We start from the raw sequence: 26,332 nt of genomic DNA on the forward strand, positions 1-26,332 counted from the left end.
TCTGAATAAGAGAACATTCTGCAACAAAAGTTTTATTAGCAGAAGACATTAACACCAGTCATTTATGGTCCCCAAAGCCCAGTATATTATCATCGGGGAAGGAGGTATCCGCTGTGTTCAAAGGGCCAGAGGCACTGAAAATTCAGGACCCAGAGATGTACACTCCTCTGAGCTCACTCCTCCAGCTCTCAGATAATCAACTAATAGAGACAAAATAATCTAATCATGAAGTAATAAATGCACATGGCAAAAACACAACGGATATACTACTCAACAGAATTATACATCAGCTGTTCTGTCAAGATGATAATGAAACATCAGACAATCTGTGAGAATAACATGCCAAGGAGGAGAAATACAAATTGGGCTCCTCCATTCCTCATGGAAATTAGAAGATTCTAAACTAATCAATTAGCTCAACATCCCCCACTACCTCCACCCCATCTCTGCATTATCATTGCTCTTCATGAAATTTCCTGGGAATCCACTTACTATTCTGTGATCGCAGATATCAAATGAAAATCAAGTTCTCCGCTGAACACAAGAGAAACTTTACATTGTAATGGAAGATGAACTGATTAAGGGCACTTAATCTTTGAACAGCTAATTCTTAAAACCTCGAAGCAGAGTGGGTGAAATGACAGGAAGGAGAAATGCAGCTTAGTTTTGATCACACAGAAAAAATGGATTCTGGCACTCAGCGTGCTGCCTTATTAACAAGTACAGTAGCTGGGGCTGTTCTTTCTCAAATAATGCTCAGCAAGTTAGAATGAAGACCCAATCTTTGGAGAACCAAGGTAGAAATAATACCTTTTCTTTCAGGAAATAAGTTGCTCAGGGCTTTGGGAGTACCCTAAAAGATGCAAGGTAGCTCAAAGAGAAGAATGGTTTATCTTTCTAAGGCAAATTTCATCTTACCCAACTTCTTGCACATTGGAAAGGGATTACAAACTCAGGTGTATTTGGAATACAGTTATTATTTAAAAAAAACAACAGTAAACACCATCTATTGAACAAACTCAGAAAAAGGGTCTCAGAATGGCTTTTCACGGAAGAAATTCTTTTTCAAATTTTTTTTTTTCAATTTTATTTATTTTGGGGACAGAGAGAGACAGAGCATGAACGGGGGAGGGGCAGAGAGAGAGGGAGACACAGAATCGGAAACAGGCTCCAGGCTCTGAGCCATCAGCCCAGAGCCCGACACGGGGCTCGAACTCCCGGACCGCGAGATCGTGACCTGGCTGAAGTCGGACGCTTAACTGACTGCGCCACCCAGGCGCCCCTCACGGAAGAAATTCTTGAGGACTCCCTAAGAGGTTTGTTTACGTGGGTTATATCTATTGATATTTATTTTATTGGAAAACTTAAAACTAAGACATTTTTATTTTATTATTTTCTTAATGTTTATTTTTTGAGAGAGAGAGAAAGAGAGAGAATGAATGAGCAGAGAAGGGGCAGAGAGAGAGGGAAACACAGAATCTGAAGCAGGCTCCAGGCTCTGAGCTGTCAGCACAGAGCCCGACGCGGGGCTCGAACTCACGGACCGCGAAATCATGACCTGAGCCGAAGTTGGAGGCTTAGCCGAACGAGCTACCCCAGGCGCCCCCAAACTAAGACATTTTTAAAACCAGTATATCCAAGCACACATAATTAGTGATACATCATACATCACGTAGCCTCTGGAAAACTCCATTGTGTGCTTGTGAGAGAATAAGACTGAAAAAAAGCAAAAAAAAAAAAAAAAAAAAATCTTAATATTACTTTGAAAAGAGTTTTGCCCTTAGGAGCAACCCGGGGTCCGCAGACCACACTCAGAGAACTGCCAGAGTCATGTCTGGCTGACACAGAGATGTCGACTGTTTCAAGCACCACTTCCCTCATAAAAACAAAACACTCTATGTGTATTATGAGTCAATAAAAAGTTTACAAATTGGCAGATGCCAGCTCTATAAGAACTTCGACAAGTACGTGTGAAACTTTCTGGGAGAATGACAGGAAAACTAGCTCTTTAATCTTTTACAGTTCACCACATTTGTTTTATGGTCTCCACTAGTACACATGACTTACTGCTTCTACCCAGGGTTATGCCATGTCTCCACCAAGGGACGGGCCTGTCTGGTTCAACTCAGTCCGTTCAACAAACACTGCGTGCAGGTCAGCCACTCCCTCCCAGGGGCAGTGTAGCTTCGTGGTTAGGAAAGCAGATGTGGAGGGAGACTCCCTGGGCTCAGACCCTGGCTTTGGCCACTTGCTGAAAGACATCGGGTGAGTCATTTAAATCTCTTCGTGCCTCTGTTTCCCCAAGCATAAAAAAGGACAATAGGGGCGCCTGGGTGGCTCAGTCAGTCAGGTCATGATCTCAGAGTTCGTGGGTTCAAGCCCCAGGCTGGGCTCTGTGCTGACAGCTCAGAGCCTGCAGCCTGCTTTGGATTCTCTGTCTCCCCCCTCTCTCTGCCCCTCTCCACCTGTTCTCTCCCTCCTCCCTCTCTCTCTCTAAACAAAATAAACTTAAAAATAAATAAATAATTTTTTTTTTAAAAGGGGGGGACAATAACTGTATTTGCCTGGTAGAATCTTTATAGAAACCGAAAGAGTTAGATGCCTAAGACAGAGTAAATGCCCAATAAATACCAGTTATTATTATACCTTCTTTTATAATACACAAGGTGCCTCAGAAGTCTCAGGGCAGTTTTTAGCTCAAAGTTCAGAAGTAGAAGCTTTATAAACTTACAAAAAAAAAAAAAAAAGCCCAGAAAAATAAAAATGTCACCCATTATTTAATTCTGTGAATTTAAAATAAGATTTTACTTTTTTGTTTCAGTCCTTCTGATTGAAAATGGTAAACGCTGCCTGAAACAAAAATTAAACTACTAATTTCATGGTGGGTTGAAATGTGCAGAATAATATGAACACATAAATAATTCTTACAAAAAGAAGTTTTTTATCATTAAAACTTAATTCATTGGACATTTTTTGAGTGCCTACCATGTACCAGGCTTGTACTAGGTGCCAGGAAGGGAAAAAAAGCAGCCTGACAAGGTGCCTGGCCAATAGGGGCTTACACGGTCTAGTGGAGGCAGGAGGCATGGAAATAGATCGATACAGCATGCATTCTACTGTATTAATTAATACAGCATCCTGCTGAATTATTAAAGCCCAGTCATGTTAGGGTGCCGGGGCCTCAGGTCTTTAGCCCAGGCTAGGGCACAGGGAAGGAAGAAAGTACTGTCCTTGCTGACATTTGGAAATCATTTTCCCTACCAGTGAAGTGAATTTTTCCTTTCGCTTGTCATTGATTCTGTTCATCCACAAGAAGCCCATCTATCAGCTTTCCTATTGCACCAGCTCTTCAATACAGATCTTTATTGAGCTTTTCCGTCTTTGTAAATCGTAAATTGTCCTTTCAACATCCATAATGACAAGCATTTCGACCCATACATTCTATTTACATATCATAGTAACAGCCTCTTATTTAGATGTCAGATTCCAGTAACTAAAAACTCAGATGCATACACAACAAACTAAAAGCACAAAGACGCCAAAATAATTCTCAAAACCACAGCTAATTTCCATAAACTTTAGTTTCCTTTGGAGAGTGTCTAAGGCCAGAGTTACTCTTATTTTATACAAAGGTATAGTGAGTTTGTTCACGTTTTTTTAAAGCACATTGGAAATACAAAAATCTGATGAAACACTGAAAATATAATGCTCAGTTTCATAAATTCTCTAACGTTACCAACCAGGACTTCTACCAAATGAAGTAAGTCTTCACGAACCAGAAAAGTCTAAGAAATGTCCACAAAGTATTTCATACATCTAAACTCTTACAGGAAGAGCCTTATTCTTATGAAAGACTGATTTCATTTTCCCATATGTCAAAAGACTGAAAATTAAAAATCAAACTTAAATCTATACTCAGAATTCTCCTAAAAATTTTCTTAAAAACTCTAGTCCATGCCCAGAATTCCCTTGCCTGAGTAGCTATCCATTATCTCTATAATGACTTTGTTAGACAAAGGACAAGAGTGAGCACATTACCATAGGAATGTTGGCCATTGTTTGTTTAAATGCTGGAGAAAAGTAAGCTCTAAGATTTATAGCTAATAGGTTTTGAAAGAGGTTTAACTTTTTTTTTTTTTTTTTTGTTACTGCAACTTTTAGTTGTTTGTCAAACAAAGAAACAAATTCAATGTGATTCTTTTCTTCTCAGATAGCCAAAGCCAAGATATTTTTGAGAATGTGAACTTTCCAAATGGTTGGTTCATTTCAATACTGTATGTGGACATGGCTTTGGTCTGAATGTTTAGTAGTTTTAGAGATGATCCGGGTATCACACATGAAATATTATACACAACCAGATAATGCAGTATGTAATACATACGTTGCGGAGAAGTAAATTATGTGGATTCTTCTGGCCCTGCAAAACACCAAAATTGTCTCGATTTCTCTTTTTCCAATGTGATTTTTATCTAATGAGTGTTGTTTTGATATCCGTACATTTACTGGAGGCTGGGAGGATAAGTTGCATGCAGCTTTTTTTTTTTTTTTAACCATATTTGGTTTTCATTTGAGGAACAAATTCCTCTTCATTTTTTCTTCCCCTAAGGCCCATTAAGTTTATAAATCAACTCACAGCCCAGAGGGAAGACTTCAGGAGGCACAGGTGGACACTTCATCTGAATTTGCTGAGCCCACTTTTGTCTGAACAGCCCTCATCCTCTCTGGATCACATCTGGGCAAGCGACGTGAGGCAGGAAATAGACTAATCGGATCAGTGATGTCAACCACCAACACCACTGGCCAAGATCAAAACCTCACATTTCAATCAGAGGTTGGGTGGGGATTACATTTTTTTTAACTGAAATTTTCTTCCCAGTTTTCTCCTTTTTTGGCTTCGGTGAAAGTATCATATCAAAGGCCTGTTACACAAATAACAAATGTGAAAGACGTATGAGCAGACCATCTCTTAAGCCTCCTTTTCCAAGCCAAAATGCAGGAGGTACAGTCTAAAGCCAGAAAGAATATTTAAAATCAGGAGGTTTCAGAACATCTGAGACATGTGGCCTCTGCAGCTGTGACCCTGGTCCACTCCCTCCCACCCACTCACCCCAGAATTTCTTATCCTTTGTAAGGCAGCCCCTACTCTAGAATAGCCAGACTTCTCAGACAAAATGCCAGACAAAGCAGGCTTGGCCCCAGTATAAATTGGAGAAGTCTAAGAACACACTAGTCAGTCATTTGGAAAGGGATCTGAAAAGGCCCATGGAGGCCTTTCAGGCAGCCAGGTACAGCGACAACACAGGCCAGTGCAAGCATACGTTGGATCGAGTCAAATGTCTCTGATCCAATGGCAAAACCACAACATAGATCCCATTAGGCAACGTTTAGGCAGAAGCTGATGAACTGAACCAAGTTTTCCTTTGACCATTTTTGATGACGATTAGGCTCTGCCATGATAACTTACTTGGGTGATTTCAATATAGACATTACAGTAAGGTTCAATGAAAAAAAACCTCTTATAATAAGGAGAGACCATCTCCTCAAATAGACTCTAAGGTGATACCTTTAACACACACATTTCTGTAAATCTCTCGCATGAATTATCACAAATAAACAAACCTTAAAATACTCCCTATATTCCCATTTTTAATTAAAAATATATACACCATACACACACAGAAATAAATACACACACACATATGTATGCATTTTTCACCAGGCAACCCAAGCTACGTACTGGGGTTTGTCTGTAATAATCTAATACACTGTAACCCAATGGCCAGGCTGCAGACAATAGCAGGTGCTTCAAGAGAAAGAATAGAGAGAACGCTTTCAACCAATTATAGAATTACACAATGTGACCATGTTTACATTATAGAAGGGAGGCAGACCCAATTACCTAGCTACTTCAAATTAATAACCCCATTTACCTCAATTATCTGGCAGGCAGGCTCTAAATAATCTGAGCAATTACCTCAATTCACTCAGATGGTATAGACTTGGCCTGGGAGTCCAGAATAATTTTTCCTTCCAGAACACCTCCACCATCAGCAAATATCAAAATGCACAACAGCAAATTCACATCGGCTTCTTCTTCTGTGAGCATAATAAGCAAATTCTCTCCATTGTCTGCCACATTAAAATTTGTATACTCTAAATAACACAGGTTTGAAGTGTTTTTGTTTTTTTTCTGACAAAATCTCAGAGGACCATACGATTTTAGAGCTAGAAAGTACCCAGTCTAAAAGCCATTTACTGGAAGCAGTCTAACTGAAAACCCAGCTACTGACTCAGAGCAGTTACGTGAAGGAGCTCCAAAGCCCAAATGGTTGGGTTCAAATTTTGGCTCTCCCAATTCATAGCTGCCAGGTGACCTTGGTAAGTATTCATTTCTCTGAGCCTGAGAGTTTTCATCTGTACAAAGGTAGTAATGATGGCTCCTACCTTATATACTTGGTATAAAACTAAATGAGATAATGCATGAAATGTACTTTGCAAGTTCTTGGCATGCACTATCATTTTTAAGCACTTAATATTATTATTGCTAGAATATCACTGTGTTTAATGAGCTCAAAAAGATATGTCCCCCTTCTAATCCCCAGGACCTGCGTAGAGTACCTTATATGGTGAGATGTGATTAAGTTAAGATCCTGAGAAAAGGAGTTTATCTAAGTGGACCCTAAATGCAATCACATATGTCTTTATGAGAGAGACGCAGAGGGAGTTTGGAGACAGACACACAGAACATAGCACAGACACACAGAGCAGAAGCAATGTGAAGACAGCACAGGGAGCTGCAGTTCCAAACCAAGCAATGCTGATAACTGCCAGAAACTGAAGAGGGAAGACACAGATCTCCCCCTAGAGACTCCAGAGGGAGTGTGGCCCCTTCCCCTTGATTTCAGACTCCTGACCTCTGGAACTGTGAGAGAATACATTTCTGCTGCTTTAAGTTACCGTGTTCAGGGGCGTTTGTTACAGTAGCCCTAGTAACTAATATCCCACCCAAACGGATATGGCTCTTGTCTGACCTTAAAACTGTGTCTTGATAATGTTAACAATGACCATGACTAGGTAAGGGTGCCCAGAAGTGGGAAATGGCCAAGGGCTGGTGTTAGGGGTTGTGCTTGACAAAAACAGAGAAGCAGGAAAACGCGGGAGATAAAAAATAAACAGGTTTGGTTGGAGGACAGGGTTTAGGGAAACAAACGCATTAAGCCTGAGGCTGGAGGTTCATCCTGTAAATGGGTCTCATCCACCAGTAACAGTAATCCAAAATGTCAGTGGATTGAGGGGCACCTGTGTGACTCAGTCGGTTAAGCATCCGACTTTGGCTCAGGTCATGATCTTGTGGTCTGTGAGTTTGAGCCCCACATCGGGCTCTGTGCTGACAGCTCAGAGCCTGGAGCCTGTTTCAGATTCTGTGTCTCCCTTTCTTTCTCCTCCCCCACTCATGCTCTCTCTCTTCTCAAAAATAAATAAACGTTAAAAAAAATTTTCTTATAAAAAATAAAATGTCAGTGAATACTTAGTTTTTGGTATTTATTTATTTATTTATTTACTTATTTATTTATTTAGAGACAGGATGCGACCAGGGGAGGAGCAGAGAGAGGGAGACAGAATCCCAAGCAGGCTCGGCAGCATCAGCACAGCCTGACACGGGGCTCAACTCAACTCTTGAACCGTGAGATCATGACCTGAACTGAGATCAAGAGTCAGACACTTAACCGACTGAGCCACCCGGGGAACCCCTATATCATCTGTTTTTAAACGACATCCTTAGCCATTCAGCACCTTATGTTTTTTTCTTTGTATTTTCACATCTTCTTGAATCTGTGGGTAGCTAGCTCTCATAAGTTTGGGGAAAATTCTTAGCCATCTTCTCTTCAAATATTGCTTCTGTCCCATCCTCTCCCTGTCGCCTTCTGAGAATCCAATTATACGTATAGTAGACCTTTCATGGTATCCTACTTCCCTTATGTTCTATTTTGTATGTTCCACTTTTCCTTCTCTGTGCTTCAGTTTGGAAAATTCCCATTAACCTTCCTTCCATTCACTCTTCTTTGTCCTTTTTTTTTTTTTTTCCAACGTTTATTTTTGGGACAGAGAGAGACAGAGCATGAACGGGGGAGGGGCAGAGAGAGAGGGAGACACAGAATCAGAAACAGGCTCCAGGCTCTGAGCCATCAGCCCAGAGCCCGACGCGGGGCTCGAACTCACGGACCGCGAGATCGTGACCTGGCTGAAGTCGGACGCTTAACCGACTGCGCCACCCAGGCGCCCCTTCTTTGTCCTTTTCTATGTAGGCTCTTTCCACTGAGTTCTTATTTCAGGTATTTTCCCACTAGTAGAATGCCCACTTGAGTCTTTGTAGATTCCAATTCTCTGTTGAAATTTTCCATCTTTTCACCTATTTTCCCCATTCAAAAATTTTCTCGAACATATGAATCACAGTTATTAAAATTGTTTTTGCTAAATCTAACTGGCAAATTCTGGATCGCCTGTGAGTCTGTTTACATTTTCTGTTTCTCTCTTGTTTTTCTGGGTGGCATTCCCAAAAAATTGGCATTCCCAATAATTTTTTAGTGATACTAGACACCACTAAAACTATAAAACAACTGAAGAGACTTCTTTTTTTTTTTTTTTCAACGTTTATTTATTTTTGGGACAGAGAGAGACAGAGCATGAACGGGGGAGGGGCAGAGAGAGAGGGAGACGCAGAATCGGAAACAGGCTCCAGGCTCTGAGCCATCAGCGCAGAGCCCGTCGCGGGGCTCGAACTCACGGACCGCAAGATCGTGACCTGGCTGAAGTCAGACGCTTAACCGACTGCGCCACCCAGGCGCCCCAGCAACTGAAGAGACTTCTGATGAAGTTGCCCTCCTCAGGAGATGGCTCCCTCTTCTGTTGGCAGATGGAGCTGGGGTGGAGGAGGAGGTTGAACACCTGAGCCAATGAGGGACGGGAACGGCACCAAACTTTCCCCGGTTTGCTCCTGTTCCCAGGACGTGGCCCACCAAGGCTTTCAACTGAGAGCCTGGTATGTTCACTCTCGCAACTTCCCAAAGGAGGTTTTGAACGCTTTTCTTTATCTTCTTAGCACCATGACTGCTCAACGTCCCTTCTGCCATTCAGAAGCTTTCTTTTCATACTATTTTATTTTATGTTATTTAAATACTTTTTTTAAACTTTATTTTGAGAAAAAGAGAGAGAGAGCACATGGGGGAGAGGCAGGGAGGAGAGAGGAGAGAGAGAGGAAATCAAGAGTGGGACACTTAACTGACTGAACCACCCAGGTGCCCCTATTTTATTTGAGAGAGAGAGAGCACACACACGAGCAGGGGAGGGGCAGAGAGGGAGAGAAAGAATGTCAGGCAGGCTCCACACTCAATGCAGACAGAACCCAACATAGGGCTCAATCATATGACCCTGAGATCATGACTTGAGCCAAAATCAAGAGTCAGAGGCTCAACTGACTGAGCCATCCAGGTGCCCCTAGAGACTTTCAGATTAGCCTTCCAACCTCCTAGTTCATGCAGCTTCAGAATTCAGCAACCATCTTGAGGGGAAAACTTAGCTGACTTCCCAATTTTGTCTCTCCAGTCCCATCCGAGGAGACCAGCAAAAGCTCTGCCAGTTTTCCTTTCCCAGAGCAGCAATGCTCCAGCCAGGCAAAGCCTGGATTTCCAGTCCCTTGCCAGCACTTGGCACCAGAAATGCCCCCAGGGATACAGTAGCTACAGGTCTGTCTGCTCATCTCCTCCTCATCTCCCCTTCCTGACATCTCAGCACTCCCCACCCAGTCCTCATTGTTTCAACGTCTCTCAGGTGCTCTTAAACAGAACGTTGTGTGTATGTCGTTGTGTGTGTGTGTGTGTGTGTGTGTGCACACGCGCGCATATTTTACATGGCTTTGCTTTTCTTGTTCTTCTTGGGATCACCAGTATGCTTCAAACTACTCAATCTTACCTAGAAGCAGAAATCTCTCCTTTGTATTTTTCAAAGTGCTTTCACTACAGTATTTAATTTCCCCCTTATAAACCCATGGGGAAGAAAAACAGGGAAGTATCTATTACTCCAATTTTTTAGACTAGGGTTGGCCAACTATGGCCTGCAAGCCAAGTCCAGTCCCTTGCCTGTTCTGGTGAATTTTTATTGGATCGCAGCCACACCCATTCACTTACATATTGTCTGGAACTGCTTTTGCATGACAATGGCAGAGTTGAGTAGCTGTGAGACCACAGTGCCCCCAAACCCCAAAATATCTACTATCTTTCCCTTTACAGAAAAAATTTGCCAGCCCCTGTTTTATACAGAGGAAGCTGAGGCTTGCACACTTTCAGTGACCTGCAAGTTAACTTGAGACAGAAGACTGCATCAAAGTTTCCCTGATGTTTACCCTAGCCACCTTGCTACTCTTCTGCTAATTTGCTCCCCATCACATGATTTATTATAATCATTTTTTAAGATGAACACAACAAGCAGAGGGAGAGGAGTCTGAACCAGACAGTCCCGGCATGGCAAAAGGAGGAGTCCTACCATATGTAAGTAAGGGCCCTTTTATCTCTGGAATATTTGGGGGATTTCAGCAGTCACCTTGGAGATCTGCTGAAACAAATAAATACCAGAAGGCAAGTATTCAAGGATGCCACTGTGAGGTAAGAGGCCTTAATATTTCATAGAGGGTATCTGTCATTGCTCAGAAAATGAACATGTAAGGCCAAATAATGAAAAGAATCCTGGAGAATATGCTCAACTTTTATCCATTTGATTGCTAGACATTTTCATCATGGCAGTCCCTGAGCTGGAGGGAAAATGTCCCCAACAAAGGATGGCAACTCAGACAGACACACACACACATGCATGCTCCATATTAAACAAGACAGTAAAAAAAGAAATTCAGTTCCAAACTCAACAATGACTTGAAATGCCATCTTTCTTTTTCCCCTCTTCTGCTTAACACAATGCATGGCAATTTGCTTCTTTTTCACAAAATTGTACAATCTGATGAGGGTTGCAATTTACCACCGATGTCAATTATGGATGCTAGAAGTTTCACAATCATGAGGTCACCAACACACACACACACACACACACACACACACACACGACCTGTTGGGGCAGCCAGCCTTTCATTACATCTTACGCGGAAGGCTGTGCAGGACACATCCCCATCTTGCCAACTCCGGAGCCCCATTTTTCCACAGAAAATGGATTTATGGCTGAAGAGGGCAAAGCAAGGTGTAAGAGAGAGGAGAAAGACTAACTTATAAAAGTAAGGGAATCATGCCTTTAAAAAAGAAACACGAATTCCCCTGAGGACAGGAAAGCAAACTCAGGAGGAAGGAAAGGCTCCCCTGGCCTCCCTGAGAGGATCCCACAGTTGGTTCCCCCAGGGCTAAGATTTTTTCAGACACAGAAAGGCAAAAGCAGAATTTAGCTCACATTTCCATGAGTGAACAATTTAAATGTCCATCATTCCATGTCACTGATGCTCTGAAATCTTCAATGGTCCTCATCACCCACTTATAGAGCTCAAGGCCCTGGACACAGCATATGTGCCCCCACAACCTCTGGTCTCCCCTCAAACTCATTTTCCAGCCACACTCTGCCTTCTCTGTTCTGCTGCTGCAGTGAAGAATGCCTTCAAGGGACATCTGGGTGGCTCAGTCGGTTGAGCGGTTGAGCGTCTGACTTCAGCTCAGGTCATGACCTCATGGTTCGAGAATTTGAGCCCCACATTGCGCTTGTTGCTGTCAGACTGTCAGCACAGGGCCCGCTTCGGATCCTCTGTCCCCTTCTCTCTGCCCCTCCCTGGCTTGTGCTCTCCCCCCACCCAAATAAATACATATTAAAAAAATAAAAAGAGCGCCTTCAAAATGCATCACCCCACCACCCCAACTGCAAAGGAATAAACTTTTGCTTGAGGACCACATTTCTCCTTCAGAATTTCACATGAAAAAAGTCAGAGTATTTCACTTTGTTTTAAAGTTGTAATATCTATAAAATCTCTATAGTCATTTACTGATGATATCATGTAGGAATATTGCAAAAATTACTGAATTATAAAGCTCGAAGAGATCTCCTGCATTGTCTACTCCAAATTTTCCAATTGGTCATTTCACGGAGCCTGTAAAAGAATTCAGAGGATTCTTTCTGCTCGTTGATAAAACCACAAAGGGGGCATTTCCAGGAAACCAGTCATTCTCTCATTTCCTTCTGAGCCTGACCTCAAGCTCATACCTGATTTTTAAGTAAAACACCAAGCATCCTCAGAAATCAACACTTTTTACAGCAGGAGTCTCTTACATCTTGTTAACTGAGAATTTCAGAAGCATATCCCAATTGCCACACAAGGCTTGCAGCCCCACAAAGCAACGGTTACGCTGAAGTAAATACGTGTATACACACACTCCCTTCTTACAGCTGCAAACGAGGAAGGCAGTTCAGGGCTTACTGTGAGCACCTATAAAACACGAGACTATCAAATATAAAAATGAGTTTCTGAGCCCAAGGAATATATGATATAGTTGAAGAATTAACACGACAGACATACATGAAACCTAACCACTGTAACATATATTATTTTAAACGGTATTTTAAATATTAAAGGTTATGAGAATAAGAAGTTAAAAATCCTCAACATACAAAAAAAAAAAGCTTTAAAAACTGGTAAGGAAAACACATGCATCCCAATAGAAAACAAGCTGAAGACAAAAAAACTTATTTTTAAAAATACAAATGATTCATCACCAGATTTTTTAAAAGTTCAGCCCAGTTACTCGGCAGAGAAATGTCACCCAGGGGAGGGAAGGGTTCAGGGCAACAAGGATTTTTGTGGCCTCCTGCAGGTAGATTCATCTCTAGCACATTTCTTTTCTGGAGGACAGCTTTGCAAAATAAATCCTCCCAGGATCCAGTAAGTATTCAGCAAGCCCACAGTGAATGAATGAAAGCATACCTCTGTTCCTCCTACAACCACGGGCATTGTGGGCCCACTTACTGGCATATTCGTTTACAAAACTGCCTGCCCCAGCTCCTCACATCTCTGTATGTGCATGCGACTCTTCCCATCAAGAGGCAGGGTCTACTTCCCTTCCCACTGAATCTAGGCTGGCCTTGCGACTTGCCTTGATCAACAGCATGTGGCTGAAGTGACGCTGTGCCATTTCCAGGCCTGGGCCTGGAAGCATGGCAGCTTCCACTTTCACCTTCTTAGGATCCAGCTCAGATGAGATAGAGGGGGACAGCAAGACCAGGGAAAGATGCATCAAGATGCCCGAGCCAACAACCACCTCCGTGTGCCTGAGAAGTGAATGGAGCCATCTTGGGTCTTCCAGCCAAGCTCCCAGCTGGTGCAGCCACATGAGTGACTTAGGTGATACCACATGAACTGAAGAACTGTTCTGCTGAGTCTGGCCAACTGACAGACTCATGAGAAATAAGGCATTAAGCCACCAACTTCAGGGGATTGTTTGACACAGCAAAAGATAACTGAAACAACATGTATCTAATTCTTTCTAGACAGTGAGCTACCTAACACAGGTCAAGACACAGTAATTATGCTACAGAGAAAGGCAGGGAGGACAAAGGGAGGCCACTCTGATTAAAGGGGGGAGAGCAAGAAAGGAGGGGAAACAAAATGGCAGACCTCAAGGCCAATCCTTGTTGGTGTGGAGAAGAATGAGTTTTCTGGTAAGATGCACAAGACAAGAAGGGGGTGAGAATGTCAGTAGAAGGGAGTCACTACTGCAGTCTACTCCTGCGATACAGGCCTGGGCCAGGGGCCCACGGGAGGAATGTGACTGAGGGATGAATAGCAAGATGTTGGAAAAAAGAATCAAGTGGATATGATCGGAAATGGCAGGAAGGGAGACAAGAAGAAATTACGGCACCTTGATCTTTGAATCTGGCGGGGGACAAACAGTAAAAGGTCAGTAACACCTCACTTACACAGCGGCCACGCAGCCTACCGGCTCAGCCACCCAGAATGCAGTCCCCTTCCGTTCACAGGCTCCACGAGGGACAGCCACACTGCCACGGGCCCTACCCCCAGGCCGGACCCTGTGACCCGCCATCGCACTGCCTACCACTCCCCCCTTCTCTACTTGGACCCCGACACAGACTGCATCCTGTTCCTCAACATGCCAGGCACACGCCTACCCCAGACCTAAGGGTGAGGCAGAGGAAAGCACAAAGTCGACTTGCCCAAAGAGATGGAAGGGAACCTAGGGATTCAAAAATCTAACTGCAGTTCATAACATCAAAAGCTTCAGGAGATGAAAGCGAGAGGAAACAAAGTTCGGTGGAAGGAAGGAAGGAAGAAATGGATGAGAGCTGTTCAGGGCAAGCAGCCTTGGCAGTCTGAGCGGGGAGTGAACCCACGTGGGAAGGCAGTCGTGAAGCCCCACCACGCACACACCCCACCACACCCGCGTGTCAGGGAGCTAGAAGAAGCTGGCTCACACCCACTAACCCGAAATGAATTCCTCGGAAACCTTTTCCATTCATTATCGTCTTTTCTTCATAAATCAAGCCCTCTAGACTCAAAGACTGGAGCATTCAGGAAGTGCTTACTCAAAGCACAGAAACATCAATACGGAGACTACAGACCCCGGAACGATAACAGGGTGAGATATATTTATATTCCACGGTTGGCAATGCCTCAGCACACTTTTCGCTTTCCAGAAATCCTGTCAGCTTAATTTATGTGGCTCATACCTCATTCCCTTTCAGGCGACAAGCTTTTTATCTTTTTCATTTGGAAACTTATCTTTAGGATTTTCCAAATCCTCGCTGTTGTTAATTTTTGATGTAGTGTGTTCTGTCTAGAGTTTCTTGTAGATACGCAGGGCTCCTTTAGATGCCGTCTGTCTACACCTCATGGCTGTTGAATGTGCCCCACCCTGAGATCCAGCCTCAGATCCTAACAGCACTGATGGAATGAGGGGCAGGGTTCCCTCTTTCACGGTGTTTTCTCTTCCAAGCCACTAAAACCCTCCCAGATGTTTTTTCGTGTCTTTACCATCTTTAGATTAGATGCTTAATGCATAAGTCAGCCCAAGTAGAGTGACAGGGTAAAGAAAAAGGCTGAACAGACAACCCAGCATTTGGAGTTTAAAAAAAAAAACAACACTAAAACAAAACAAACTTTACTCAGGAAAAAAGATAAGGCTAAAACCAGATCTCAGAATAAAACCGGTAAGGAACTGAAACTAGCTGAAGCCAATTCAAGCTGGGCCAATTATCACCAATCACAAAAGATGACTTATACGAGGCCCCAGTGCCCCAGTACAACGGAGCGATTAAATCTTTATCACCAAAACAGAAAATGCCACATAATTAGACACAGCCAGAAAAGGGTACGTTCGCTTCTCCTTCCTGCGGCTGACCCATGAAGGCAGGCATGCAGCCATCTCCACACTGGCAAAAGGCCGGTCCACTCTCCCATCACTCAGCCTGCCCGAGCCACGTCTGACAGCAGGCCAGTAAGGTGGAGTTTCCTCTCGCAGCAGGCCACTAACAATCTTTGGGTCCCCTGCCTACTCCAGGTCCAAATAAACAGAAGAAAACAGTGTCTCTAACCCCACAGGTATCCACCTGGTTACATATTAAAAAAAAAAAAATCTGGCTGTTCATCAAAGGGTTCGAGCTTCTGGAGCTAGGCACCTAGGTTCAAATCCTAGCTGTGCTACTCCCTAGCAGTGTGCTTATCTGTAAAATAGGGATAATCCTAGTACAAACCTCACTGAGCGTTGGAAGGAGTAAATGAGTTCGTATACGTGAAGGGTTTTGAACAGTGCCTGGCGTCCAGCAAACGCTATGTAAGCTGGCTGTGGTTGTAGTGCCCTGGTTGTTGTTACTATTAAGTATTCCACAGTGGTATCATCATTATTAAGTCCACAAGAGCAAGAGTTGCCATCGGAAGCCAGCTGCAAGGCTGCTACACTTATCCAGGCAGGACAACCCCAGGGCACCAGTCTTGGGAATAGAGAGCACAAGCCAATGCTGAGAGGCATCGCAACAGCAGAGCCACAGCCTTCAACAAAAGCCTGGCACAGGCAGCAAGGGAACTAGAGATGTGAAGTTCCAGGAGAGTGGCAGGGCAGGGTCCCAGAGGGAAACAGGGAGAAGACCAGTTGCTCTGAGACCCCTCAGACTTCCAGGGAAGATGGCCTTGGGCCTGGCAGATGCTCGCTCACCTTGAACATGAAGCTTATTCTTTTCCCTCCTCACCTATCAACAGTGACTGGACACAGAGCCAAGGCCGGCCCCATAGGAAGATAGGACAATGAGTCACAGAAAAAAACACCCCCCAAGGACTCTTTCTGTTGACACAAAAACATTTCCTGAAGGTCTGCTCTGTCCCAAGCACTCCAGATACGTTATCACATTTTACCCTGACAATGACCCCGTGTTGCTGTGGGCACAGAAAGGTTAAGAAACTTGCTCAAGAGCACGGGGTTAGCAAGAAGCAGGGTGAAGTTTGAACCCTGATCTATCAGAGACTCTAAAACATGCCCTCTCGGCTGCATCCCAAAGTGCCTGCCCTCCAGTAGTGATCAGTTTATCAGTGTCAGCAGGAGAACCTCAAGTGTATTGTCAATGGCATTGAAGTGGAAAAGAAACTTCCCTTGTTCAACCACTAAGCCAATCCACGTGAGCGGAGAGGTGGAGGGGAAGAGACAGGAGAAAGAGGACCAGGCTACAGACCCAGGGACATATTCGGTCTCTGTTAACAGACTCAGAGATGTGGTCCCTTGGTACTTTTACTTGTCCGTCTATAAAATAGGAATGTTATTATCTTTCCTTCCAGCCCTACTTCTGTGGCTGAGGAAGCTCCTATAAGACTGATTCTCCTGCAGATGACAACTATAGGCTCTGCACAAAAACCAAAACAAAACTATCTGAGGGCACTGGAGAGTGTGCCAAGGCAAGTAGCCGCACTGAAGCAGAGTCAACACTTAGAAGAAAGGTACTAAACTTAGTAAGTTTACGTATGGCTCTCTGCCTAAGAGCAAGTCCTGGTCTGCACCACAGAGGAGGCTAAAGCTCAGACAGGAACCTACAGTATTACTGGCTTGGACAAACAGAATCCAGGCAACTTCAGCTGCTGGAAAATGCAGGGGGGAGGGGGGGTCCCAGAAAAGAGACAAACCAGAGATGAGGTGCCTCAAATAATGTTGTGTAAACTCTGTCCAAATCTCTGGCTGACCCCTGAACCATGCATAAAGTACTCTCCAACTAGCCAGGCTGAGATTGAGCCACGCAAGGGAGGTAGTTTGCAATTAGAGTCAAATCAAGGAAATGGCCTCCTAAAACAAGCAAACAAACAACAAACAAACAATCAACTCTCACCAAAGGAATGTAACAGAACCCAGAGTCTCCACAACATGACAGTCATAATGTCCAGGATATCATCTAAAAATCATTCCAAAATGTGATCTAAAATGTGACTCATTCTCAAGAAAAATGATGATCAGTGAATACCAATCCCAAGTTGACATGGAAGTAAGAATTTACAGACAAGGATTTTATTTATTTTTTATTTTTTTATTAAAAAAAACATTTTTTAATGTTTGTTTATTTTTCAGAGAGACAGAGACAGAATGTGAGTGGGTTAGGGGCAGAGAGAGAGGGAGACACAGAATCCAAAGCAGGCTCCAGGCTCTGAGCCATCAGCACAGAGCCCGACGTGGGGCTTGAACTCACGGAGCTGTGAGATCATGACCTGAGCCGAAGTCAGATGCTCAACCAACTGAGCCACCCAGGCGCCCCCAGACGAGGATTTTAAAAGCAACTTTTATAACTACACTCAATATCTGTCCAACCTACCTCACAGAGCTATTTAAAGCTAAAATAAGGTGAGGTGAGCAAACAGTGCTTTGAAAAGCTTCACATATGCTACACCTACAAAATAAAAATACAGGTACTTCCCACTTTTCTCGTCTATTCCCTCAAACCACACAATAAAGCAAGTTTTTAAAATATGCTTTACCTTTCTTCTAGGAACAAGTGATATTCAAGAACTAAATTTCTGGTGAAAACCCTCTTTATAAATATATAACAAGTCAAATAATAATGTGTTATTATAAATCAAGCCCTATGATGCCCATATAACAACTTAAATCACTTTAAAAAGCAAGATTGGACCACATGTCATAGCTGATTTTATGCAGACGGAGAGGCAGTATGTATAGAGGTTACTTACTTGGATGTCAGACAGCCTGGGCTCAAATCCCAGCCTCACGACACAAAATCCATGTCTCCTTCAATGATTTACCCAGGTGCTTTGCACCTGAGTTTCCTATTGGAAAATGTCAATTACAATAGTACCTGCCTTGCAGGATTGGTGTGCAAATTCACATTCAAGGCCTATGTGGTGACATGGTACACAGTCAAGTGTAGAATAAACAGGAGGTGAGAGAGGGGAGGTGGCTGGACCAGCACTGCCCAGCTGATCAGTTACAGACCTGGGAGTAGAGCCCAGAGCCATCCCTCTTTTTAAAGTCACTTCTTTATCAAAGGTCTTTTTTTGTTAGGTACAAATGTACTGTAAATTGGTTATTCCAATTCCTAAAGTTTTACAAAATGAGCAAAATACATAAAAACTACAAGTCTGCCATCTCACACTGTCTAAAAATTAGAGTATTTTAATTTCAAATGTTCTTTTATTCCTTTAAATTTGAAATGTCTTAAGATGTGGTTTAGAAAGGCGCCATTCTTTTTAAAAGGTGACCCTGGAAGATTTACGCGAGTGCCTTATTTTTTTTTTTCCCCAACCATTTTCATCAGCACCCCCACAGAGCCTCAGAATTCACCGGACACATACCCACCAACAGCATCTTTATACAGGGTCTCTGTGCAGCTGTGGAAGATGGTGTGGGTGTGGGAGAACCAAGCACCTCTTGCTTATGTTTCTTGTATTTGCTGTTTTTCTTTTCTGTCCCTTTTCATTTCCCCAACAGCTGACAAAGCATTAAGCCATAAAAAAACAACTGCCTAGTTTAGGAGGGAAAGTCACATTTCTTTGCCTGAATGACATAAGAAGTGTTATAACCTTATGAAATTTGGGATTTTGCCTTTAAAAAAGTAAGTGTTAGGGTGCGCAGCCACTGAGAGAGATGATGTGTCTCTCCCCACAGGGCTCTCCTTCCTGTGACAGAGGACAGAGTTTGAGAAATGAGATACAGGAATTCATTAAACACTGGATATATAAGAGCAACAAAGATAATCTACACAGGTAGATACAAATCTGAGCTATGAGCCAACGTCCTGGGCCTCATTTGGTGAGGAGAAGAAACTAGAACCTTAAAAAATGTCTCAGAACAAGACCCCAGTCAAACAACTGAGGCAAGAGACAGAAAGGAGAACATGGAGAAGCCCAGCGGTTATAGCTTCTGACAGATGTATGTGGGAAGACTGGCCAGGAGGCATCCATGAGAGAACAGCTCGAATGTTCTGGAATTACAAGGAACCCCTGGCCTGACGGAGGCGTAGAACATGGCAAGGCAGCCATTCTGTTATGTTTCCAAATCCAGGAGAACGTGATTTCCCGTTTGAAAGAGGCAGACTTTGTCTCAACACGTAATGACCTTCACAGGTCTTTAGTTGGTTCCCTAACAACACAGGAGGGGACATCTGAACTCGAACTGATTAACACAATGTTAAATGATGAAAAGGTGGGGTATGTGGCCAATCTGGGGCCATGGTGAGACTGGGAGTCACCAAGAAATCTGGGTTCTTCCAGGGGCTGGCATGCCACCAGGTTGGTCTCAGTTCCTTCATCTGCCCAGGGTCACACTTGGGTGGGGTGATCTGAGAGCCTCCTCTCCCCTCTAAATGCTGTTAGAAAATCACTGTTGGTGATAAATGTCCTCATTGCTAACACCTAGTTCCTATTGTGTGTGAGTGCACACACATAAGATTTTCAGAATGCAATTACCTTGTCTATTCCTTTAGCACAACCCACTACAACACTGTTGGCCAGAGCAACCTACCTCAGCTCCGAAGTTGGGCCAGATGCCGTGACACCAGGTCACCGGAGGTGCTGCAAGGTACCAAATTTCAACAAACTGATTTTCTTCTTAACCCGCCTACAGATAAACCTTGTAAGACCCAGAGTTCCGTATTATCAAATGATTAAATAAGGTAAGAGCCACAAAAGCACTTTGCATTCTTCTGTAATCCCTGTATTAATATGAAGCACTACTATTTCCCCCAACCCAGTTGCCTTCAACCTCTGAGGGGGAGCTTTTCCTCAAAGTCACCCCACTTTTCTCTATCTTGCCCTGTCCTCAGGGGATATCACCCTGGGCCTCAGGGCTGCCCTCACCCTTGTGAACCCTGACCTCTCCTCAACTGATGCCTGGGTTGTGCCGCATTCCACACCGTTGTATCTCATGGTTACTCACTCAGTGCAGTGAACCACTGTCTGTCAGCATCCCAGCAGTGGATGGGACCTTGGAGAAGGATCAATTAGGACAAACAACTTCATTTTTCAAATGAGGGAATGAAGGTCCAAAGAATCATTTAAATCATTCATGTCTTGGGCAGTAAATCCCATCAGGCCCTCAGGGACATGATTCTTCATTGACTCTTCCTTGCATCTGGTATAATACCATTTACTGAGTCTTATCTATGGGCCTACCTAATGCCATGTCTGATGACTTCATTCAATTCCAACAACTTAGGAGAAATACATTGCCATTTTACAGATAAGAAACTGAGACCCAGAGGCGCTGAGTAACTTACTCGAGGTCACAGAGTAAATGAGACAGGTCTCCCACCAGGTCTTCTGGCCTCACCCCAGATCTGTGCCCACCAAAGTCCCTGCTTTTAATCACCCAACCAGCACTATTCCCTGATGTGCAGGGAGGATGGACTAATAAATAGCTGTTGACTAATTAGTTAATGCTGCTGCTATTCTCCCTCCTCCCTCCAAGATAAACATGGCCCTGGGGCCATGAGAAAGATGCCAGCACACCCCCAGAAAGACAGCCAGTCCCATGGTGATGAGTGATACTGGGAACAATGGACTGGACATCTTTGGGCATCTGATGGCCTCTTTAAAGCACTCAAGGAGACGTGGCCAAAAAAACAGGCTTCTATCCAATGCAATTTTTAAACCACTGATTCACCATGAAATGCACAGTTGAAGTTGAAAGAGCCTGAGCCACCACTATGCTTGGAAAAATCTTTACATGATTTGAAATAAAAAAAAAACACACCAATTATTGGCCCAACATTCCCTGTGGAACCAGATGGGGAGACAACATCCTGACAAGTTGGGAGTTCACTCTCTCAGGACAAGGAATGTAAGCAAAATCAGTTCTATTTCATTGTAAAAACCAAGGCGTGGAAGAAGGAATGGCTCCTCTTCCTAACAGATTTTTTTGCTTCCTGGCCATACAACTCTTGGCGCTGCTGGTGTGAAGGTCATGGTTCTCAAGGAAGGAATACTTCTACCAGACAATTTAGCAATGGTTTCAGTGAACTGGCAGGTGACTCTGCCCCTTGGCCATTTTGGATTATGAATGCCACAGAACCAAAATGTACTGGCTGGGGCAAGTGATCCTGATTTCCAAAGGGAAACTAGATTATTGCCAAAAAATGGAACCCAAGGCAGTCTCTGGAGTGCCTCTTGTTACTTCATGTCCAAGAATAAATATTGGAAAACTAAGGCAACAGGGATTCAAGGCCACTAAGGATTTAGATTCCTAGATTATTCTACGAGGTGATAAACCCCAGTCAGGTGAAGTGTTGGCTGAGGGCAGAGGCCAAGTCCTAACAGTCAAGGCATCCGTGTCTGAGCAACACCGAAGCCTCTTCTAGCTGCTCCAGTCCCATCTGAACACTCTGTATCTTACAGACCGAAGTAGAAAAATCACTCATGTCACCCAGAGAAGGACACTGTGTCTCTCCTTCTTGGGGAAAGAGCAAGAGCACTGTACGAAGAGCAGTTACGTCTTGTTAGGAAGAAACGAAGTTGTTGTTTTGTCCTGTCGAGTTAAAAATGCGCAGAAAGACATCTGGATGCCGAGAATCTGAAGGGGTAGACTGTGCTGGTCATTCGGTCACTGTCACTCAGGTCCATCCACCCTTCTAGACCCTGATGTGTTGAGAGCCAGCACTCTGAAAATGGCATTCCTTCTTGCCTTTTAGGTTCCTATTAGGTTCTACCAGCGGGGGCTCCAGATGGAGATTAGCTGGCAGGAGAGGGGAGAAGGGGCCTCCTTCTCTTTGTGGCACTTCCTCCTGGTGGCAGCAGCTGGTTCCAGCCTCCAGCATCTTTCGTTACTCCCAGAAGCAGCTTCATGTAGCTCAGTGGTAGATGCAGAGGATAGAGAGTTAATGAGATAGAAACAGCTTCTATCCTCAAGGTGTTTAAAATTCAGCAAGGGAAAAGGCACAGAACAAATAAGAAATTGTGACCACTGCTGTAAGGATATACATTTCTATAAGAGCATATTACAGAAAAATGATACCCGTGGAATGACTGCATTGTGGGACTTCTGGCTGTTGGCACAAATATATAAGGGTAATGGCACCAATCCACATTCAGGGGATCAACTCAGATTGTGTCATCTACCTGAAGTGAATATACCTTAAAAGAAGATTTTTTTTTTCACATCCAAGAATTTTTAAATTATTTTGCATTATGGAATTTTTACACTCATCATTCATTCACTGACTCAGTCATTTAACAAGCACCCTTAGCATCAAGGCTCTGAGGGCTTAGCAATACACAAGGGAAGTCAGGTCCTCCTGGAGCTCACACTATGGTGTAAGGGATACTATAAAAAATTATGGTGGAAATAATGGTATACCATAAAAAATTACCATTATGGTTGGGGGATACCATAAAAAATATCAAAACAATAAAACAGATTCAGATGATGGCACGTTCCATGAAGAACGTAAAGCAGGGAGTGAAGGGTAAAAGTGAATGGGGCAAGAGAAGTGGCTATTTTAGCCAGAGTCCTAAGGGAAGACCTCTCTGAGAAGGTGGAATTTAAGCAGAGACAAGATGAGAAGAAGGGATAAGCCAGGAGAAGATGTGGGAGCAGAGACTTCCAGTAAGAGACTTCATACTGCCATCGGAGAGAAACCCTCTGGTCACGAGATATCAGAGATACTTGAGCAATGCCATTGTGGAAGGAGATGCTCCATCTTGGGGGAAGAAACTGTCCACTCATTTCCAGCAAATCCTATAAGTCAGACATAACTTAGTAGTTGAGTTCACATCCCCACTCTGGTATGTGGTTATTTTTCTTTACTTTCAATTTACATTGCAAGCTGGAGAGAAATGAATTACATCCCCCTGGGTTTCTCTGTTCCGTACAATTAAGAAAAGCTATTTCTTAGTCACAAGGCGGATGACGACACCAAGATTTCCCATTTTCTCTCCGCAGGGAGGCTATCATCACTCAATATTAATTGATCCTACTTTTCATCCATAAAGCAGGGGTTGAAACAAATTTTTGGTCACAAAAACAGCAACTATTACACTATTAAGGTAAATTATTAATGGGTCTCTATTAAAGCACACTGGTGTTCACATGGCATCAGCTGCCTCAACTTTTATGGTGTTTCTTTAATGGGGAAAAAATGAGTAAATTATTATATTCCTTCCCGATTCTGGATAAATCGCTGGTGTCTATCTTATTTAAGGTTGCCAGGGATTTTCCACCATTTCATCACAACTAGGAACACACAGAAAGGGTGTAATATATCTTGGGTTCCCAGCAGGAGAGTATGTCAATCGAATGCAATTTTATTTTCCTGCTAGAGAGCAGATAAAATGAAAACAGCAAGAAGACACAAGAAACTCTCAAAAATTGAGGACAGCTAGTATCATTTATATGTATTTTTTTATTTATTCAGACAAAAAATTTGATACTAATTTTTAGAATATGTATCTGAATTAGAGGGATCTAGTGGAAGGAAGGAAGGAAGGAAGGAAGGAAGGAAGGAAGGAAGATGGAAGGAAGGAAGGAAGGAAGGAGAGGGAGGGAGGGAGAGAGAAAAGAGAAAGGAAGAAAGGAAGAGAAAGAGAGAAAGAAAAAAGGAGAAAAAAAAAATCTAGTTGCATCTACAAGTAACCAGCCCACAGTGAACTGGGGGCATTTGGGAGGAGCCAAACATTATTACTACTGATGGGGGTGACCAGATGATAGAATCCTGTAAAGAACAATTTGCAAATTTAAGAGAGGGCTTTGGATGCCCATCTCTTCCAGCTCCTTCTATGTCATTTACTTATCTAAGTGCTAGGGCTTTGTGGAAGGGTATCCACAGGGCATTTACATTTCATCAATATGTTTAAATGCCACAAATCTTGACTTTCACAATTCGAAGGCAGGCTTAGTAATTTACATCCAAGCTAATGAATAACTGTGGTCGAAGCAGAAGGCTCTTCTTAAACATATAATTTAGTCTTGAGAATAGATATTCTCTGCTCAACAGGGCCTATGGCATGAAATGGGAGAGATGCTACAGACATGGTTCATGGTATCAAAGCAAGGGCAAGGATAGAAAAATGAACACTAATCATTTGCTTCCAGACTAACAGACCTGTGCACCTATCGCTCAGGTGCTGTGTGTTGGCTGCCTCTTCCTCTGGAAAAATGGCCTCAGCTAAATGGCAGCCACCTGATCTGGGAGTCTAAGAGGTACAAGATCACAAAAACCACCAATATGGCCCCTTCTTTCTGCTCACTGGGGCAGAAACTGTGGATTCTGTCAATTAATACCCATTTCCACCTCTTTCAAGCTAGTCTTCCTGGAATATAGGATCTGAAATCCAAAACTATTACATTTCCTGTTTACAGATGAGGAAACTGAGGCACAGAGAGTTTAAGTGACTTTCCCAAAGTCACATAGCTTAGTAAGTGGCAGAAACGGAATTTGAAGTCTGTGCTCTATCAACAATAGCCAAAGTATGGAAAGAGCCCAAATGTCCATCAACTGATGAACGGATAAAGAAGATGTGATGTACGTACACACACACACACACACACACACACACACATATGCACAATGGAATATTACTCAGTGATGAAAAAGAATGAAATCTTGCCATTTGCAACAATGTAGATGGAACTAGAGTGCATTATACTAAATGAAATAATAGAGAAAGACAAATATCATATAATTTTACTCCTATGTGGAATTTAAGATACAAACAGATGGGGATGCCTGGGTGGCTCTGTTGGTTAAGTGTCCGACTTTGGTTCAGGTCATGATCTCACAGCTTGTATGTTTGGGCCCCATGTCAGGCTCTGTGCTGACAACTCAGAGCCTGGAGCCTGCTTTGGATTCTGTCTATCTGTCTGTCTCTCTCTCTCTTTCTCTCTGCCTCTCCCCCACTCATACTCTGCCCCCCCTTCTTTCAGAAATAAATAAACATTAAAAGAAGTTTTTTTTAAAAAAGATACAAAACAGATGAACATAGGGGAAGCAAAATAATATAAAAACAGAGAGGGAGACAAGCCATAAAAGACTCTTAAATACAGAGAACAAACTGGGGGTTATTGGAGGGGTATTGGGTGCAGAGATGGGCTAAATGGGCAATGGGCATTAAGGAGCACACTTGTTGGGATGAGCACTAGGTGTTATATGTAAGTGATGAATCACTAAATTCTATTCTTGAAAGCGTTACTATACTATATGTTAACTTGGACTTAAAGTTAAAAAAAGAAAGAAAGAAAGAAAAACAAAGAGTCTGTGCTCTCCACCACTCTACAATGCTACCTATCCTAGCAGGACAAAGCTTTTCACATGAACTGCCTATATTAGTTATGTAATAATGTGTAATAAATTACCCCTAAATTTAGCAGCTTAAAACACAAACATTTATTACCTCACAGTTTCTGTGAGTCAGGAATCCAGGTGAAGTTTTGCTGGGTGTCTTTGGCTCAAGGCTTATCATGAGGTGGCTTCAGGGCATCATCCAGGGCTGAAGGGATCTCAAGGTTCCACTAAGGGAGAACCTACTTCCAGGCTCATGCATTTGTGCGTCTATAGGGCTCAAGTCCTCCGGGGCTGCTGGACAAGGGCCCAGTTTCTCACTGGCTATTAGCAGGTGGCCTCTCTAAGTTCTTAGCCATGTGGGTCTCTCCACTGGGCTAACTAACAAAATGGCAGCTGGCTTCACTCAGAGGAAGTGAGGAAGAGAGCAAGAGAGAGTCCACTGTCTTTTTGTAACCTGATCTCGGAAGTGACATCCCATTACTTTTATGGTATCATATTCACTAGAAATAAGTCATTAGGTCCTTCCACACTCAAGGGAAGGGGATTACACAAAGGCTTAAACATCAGGAGGGTTGTTGGA

The 26,332-nt window shown here is 43.2% G+C and overlaps 1 protein-coding gene across 5 annotated transcripts in view; it reads right to left on the reverse strand.

The window, feature by feature from the left end:
* RFTN1 (raftlin, lipid raft linker 1) overlaps positions 1 to 26,332 on the reverse strand; it is a 209,978-nt gene that overhangs the window by 149,328 nt on the left and 34,318 nt on the right. Inside the window, exon 1 of one of the 5 annotated variants that reach the window (XM_043595471.1) lies at positions 4,634 to 4,797. The exons of the other annotated variants lie outside the window; for them this stretch is intronic. Coding sequence (XP_043451406.1) covers positions 4,634 to 4,676 — 43 coding nt within the window. The 5' untranslated portion in view covers positions 4,677 to 4,797. Of the gene's footprint in view, positions 1 to 4,633; positions 4,798 to 26,332 lie in introns of those variants that run through there. 5 annotated transcript variants of the gene reach the window in all.

This window comes from Prionailurus bengalensis, chromosome C2, assembly GCF_016509475.1.
Source record: "Prionailurus bengalensis isolate Pbe53 chromosome C2, Fcat_Pben_1.1_paternal_pri, whole genome shotgun sequence".
Taxonomy (NCBI): domain Eukaryota; kingdom Metazoa; phylum Chordata; class Mammalia; order Carnivora; family Felidae; genus Prionailurus; species Prionailurus bengalensis.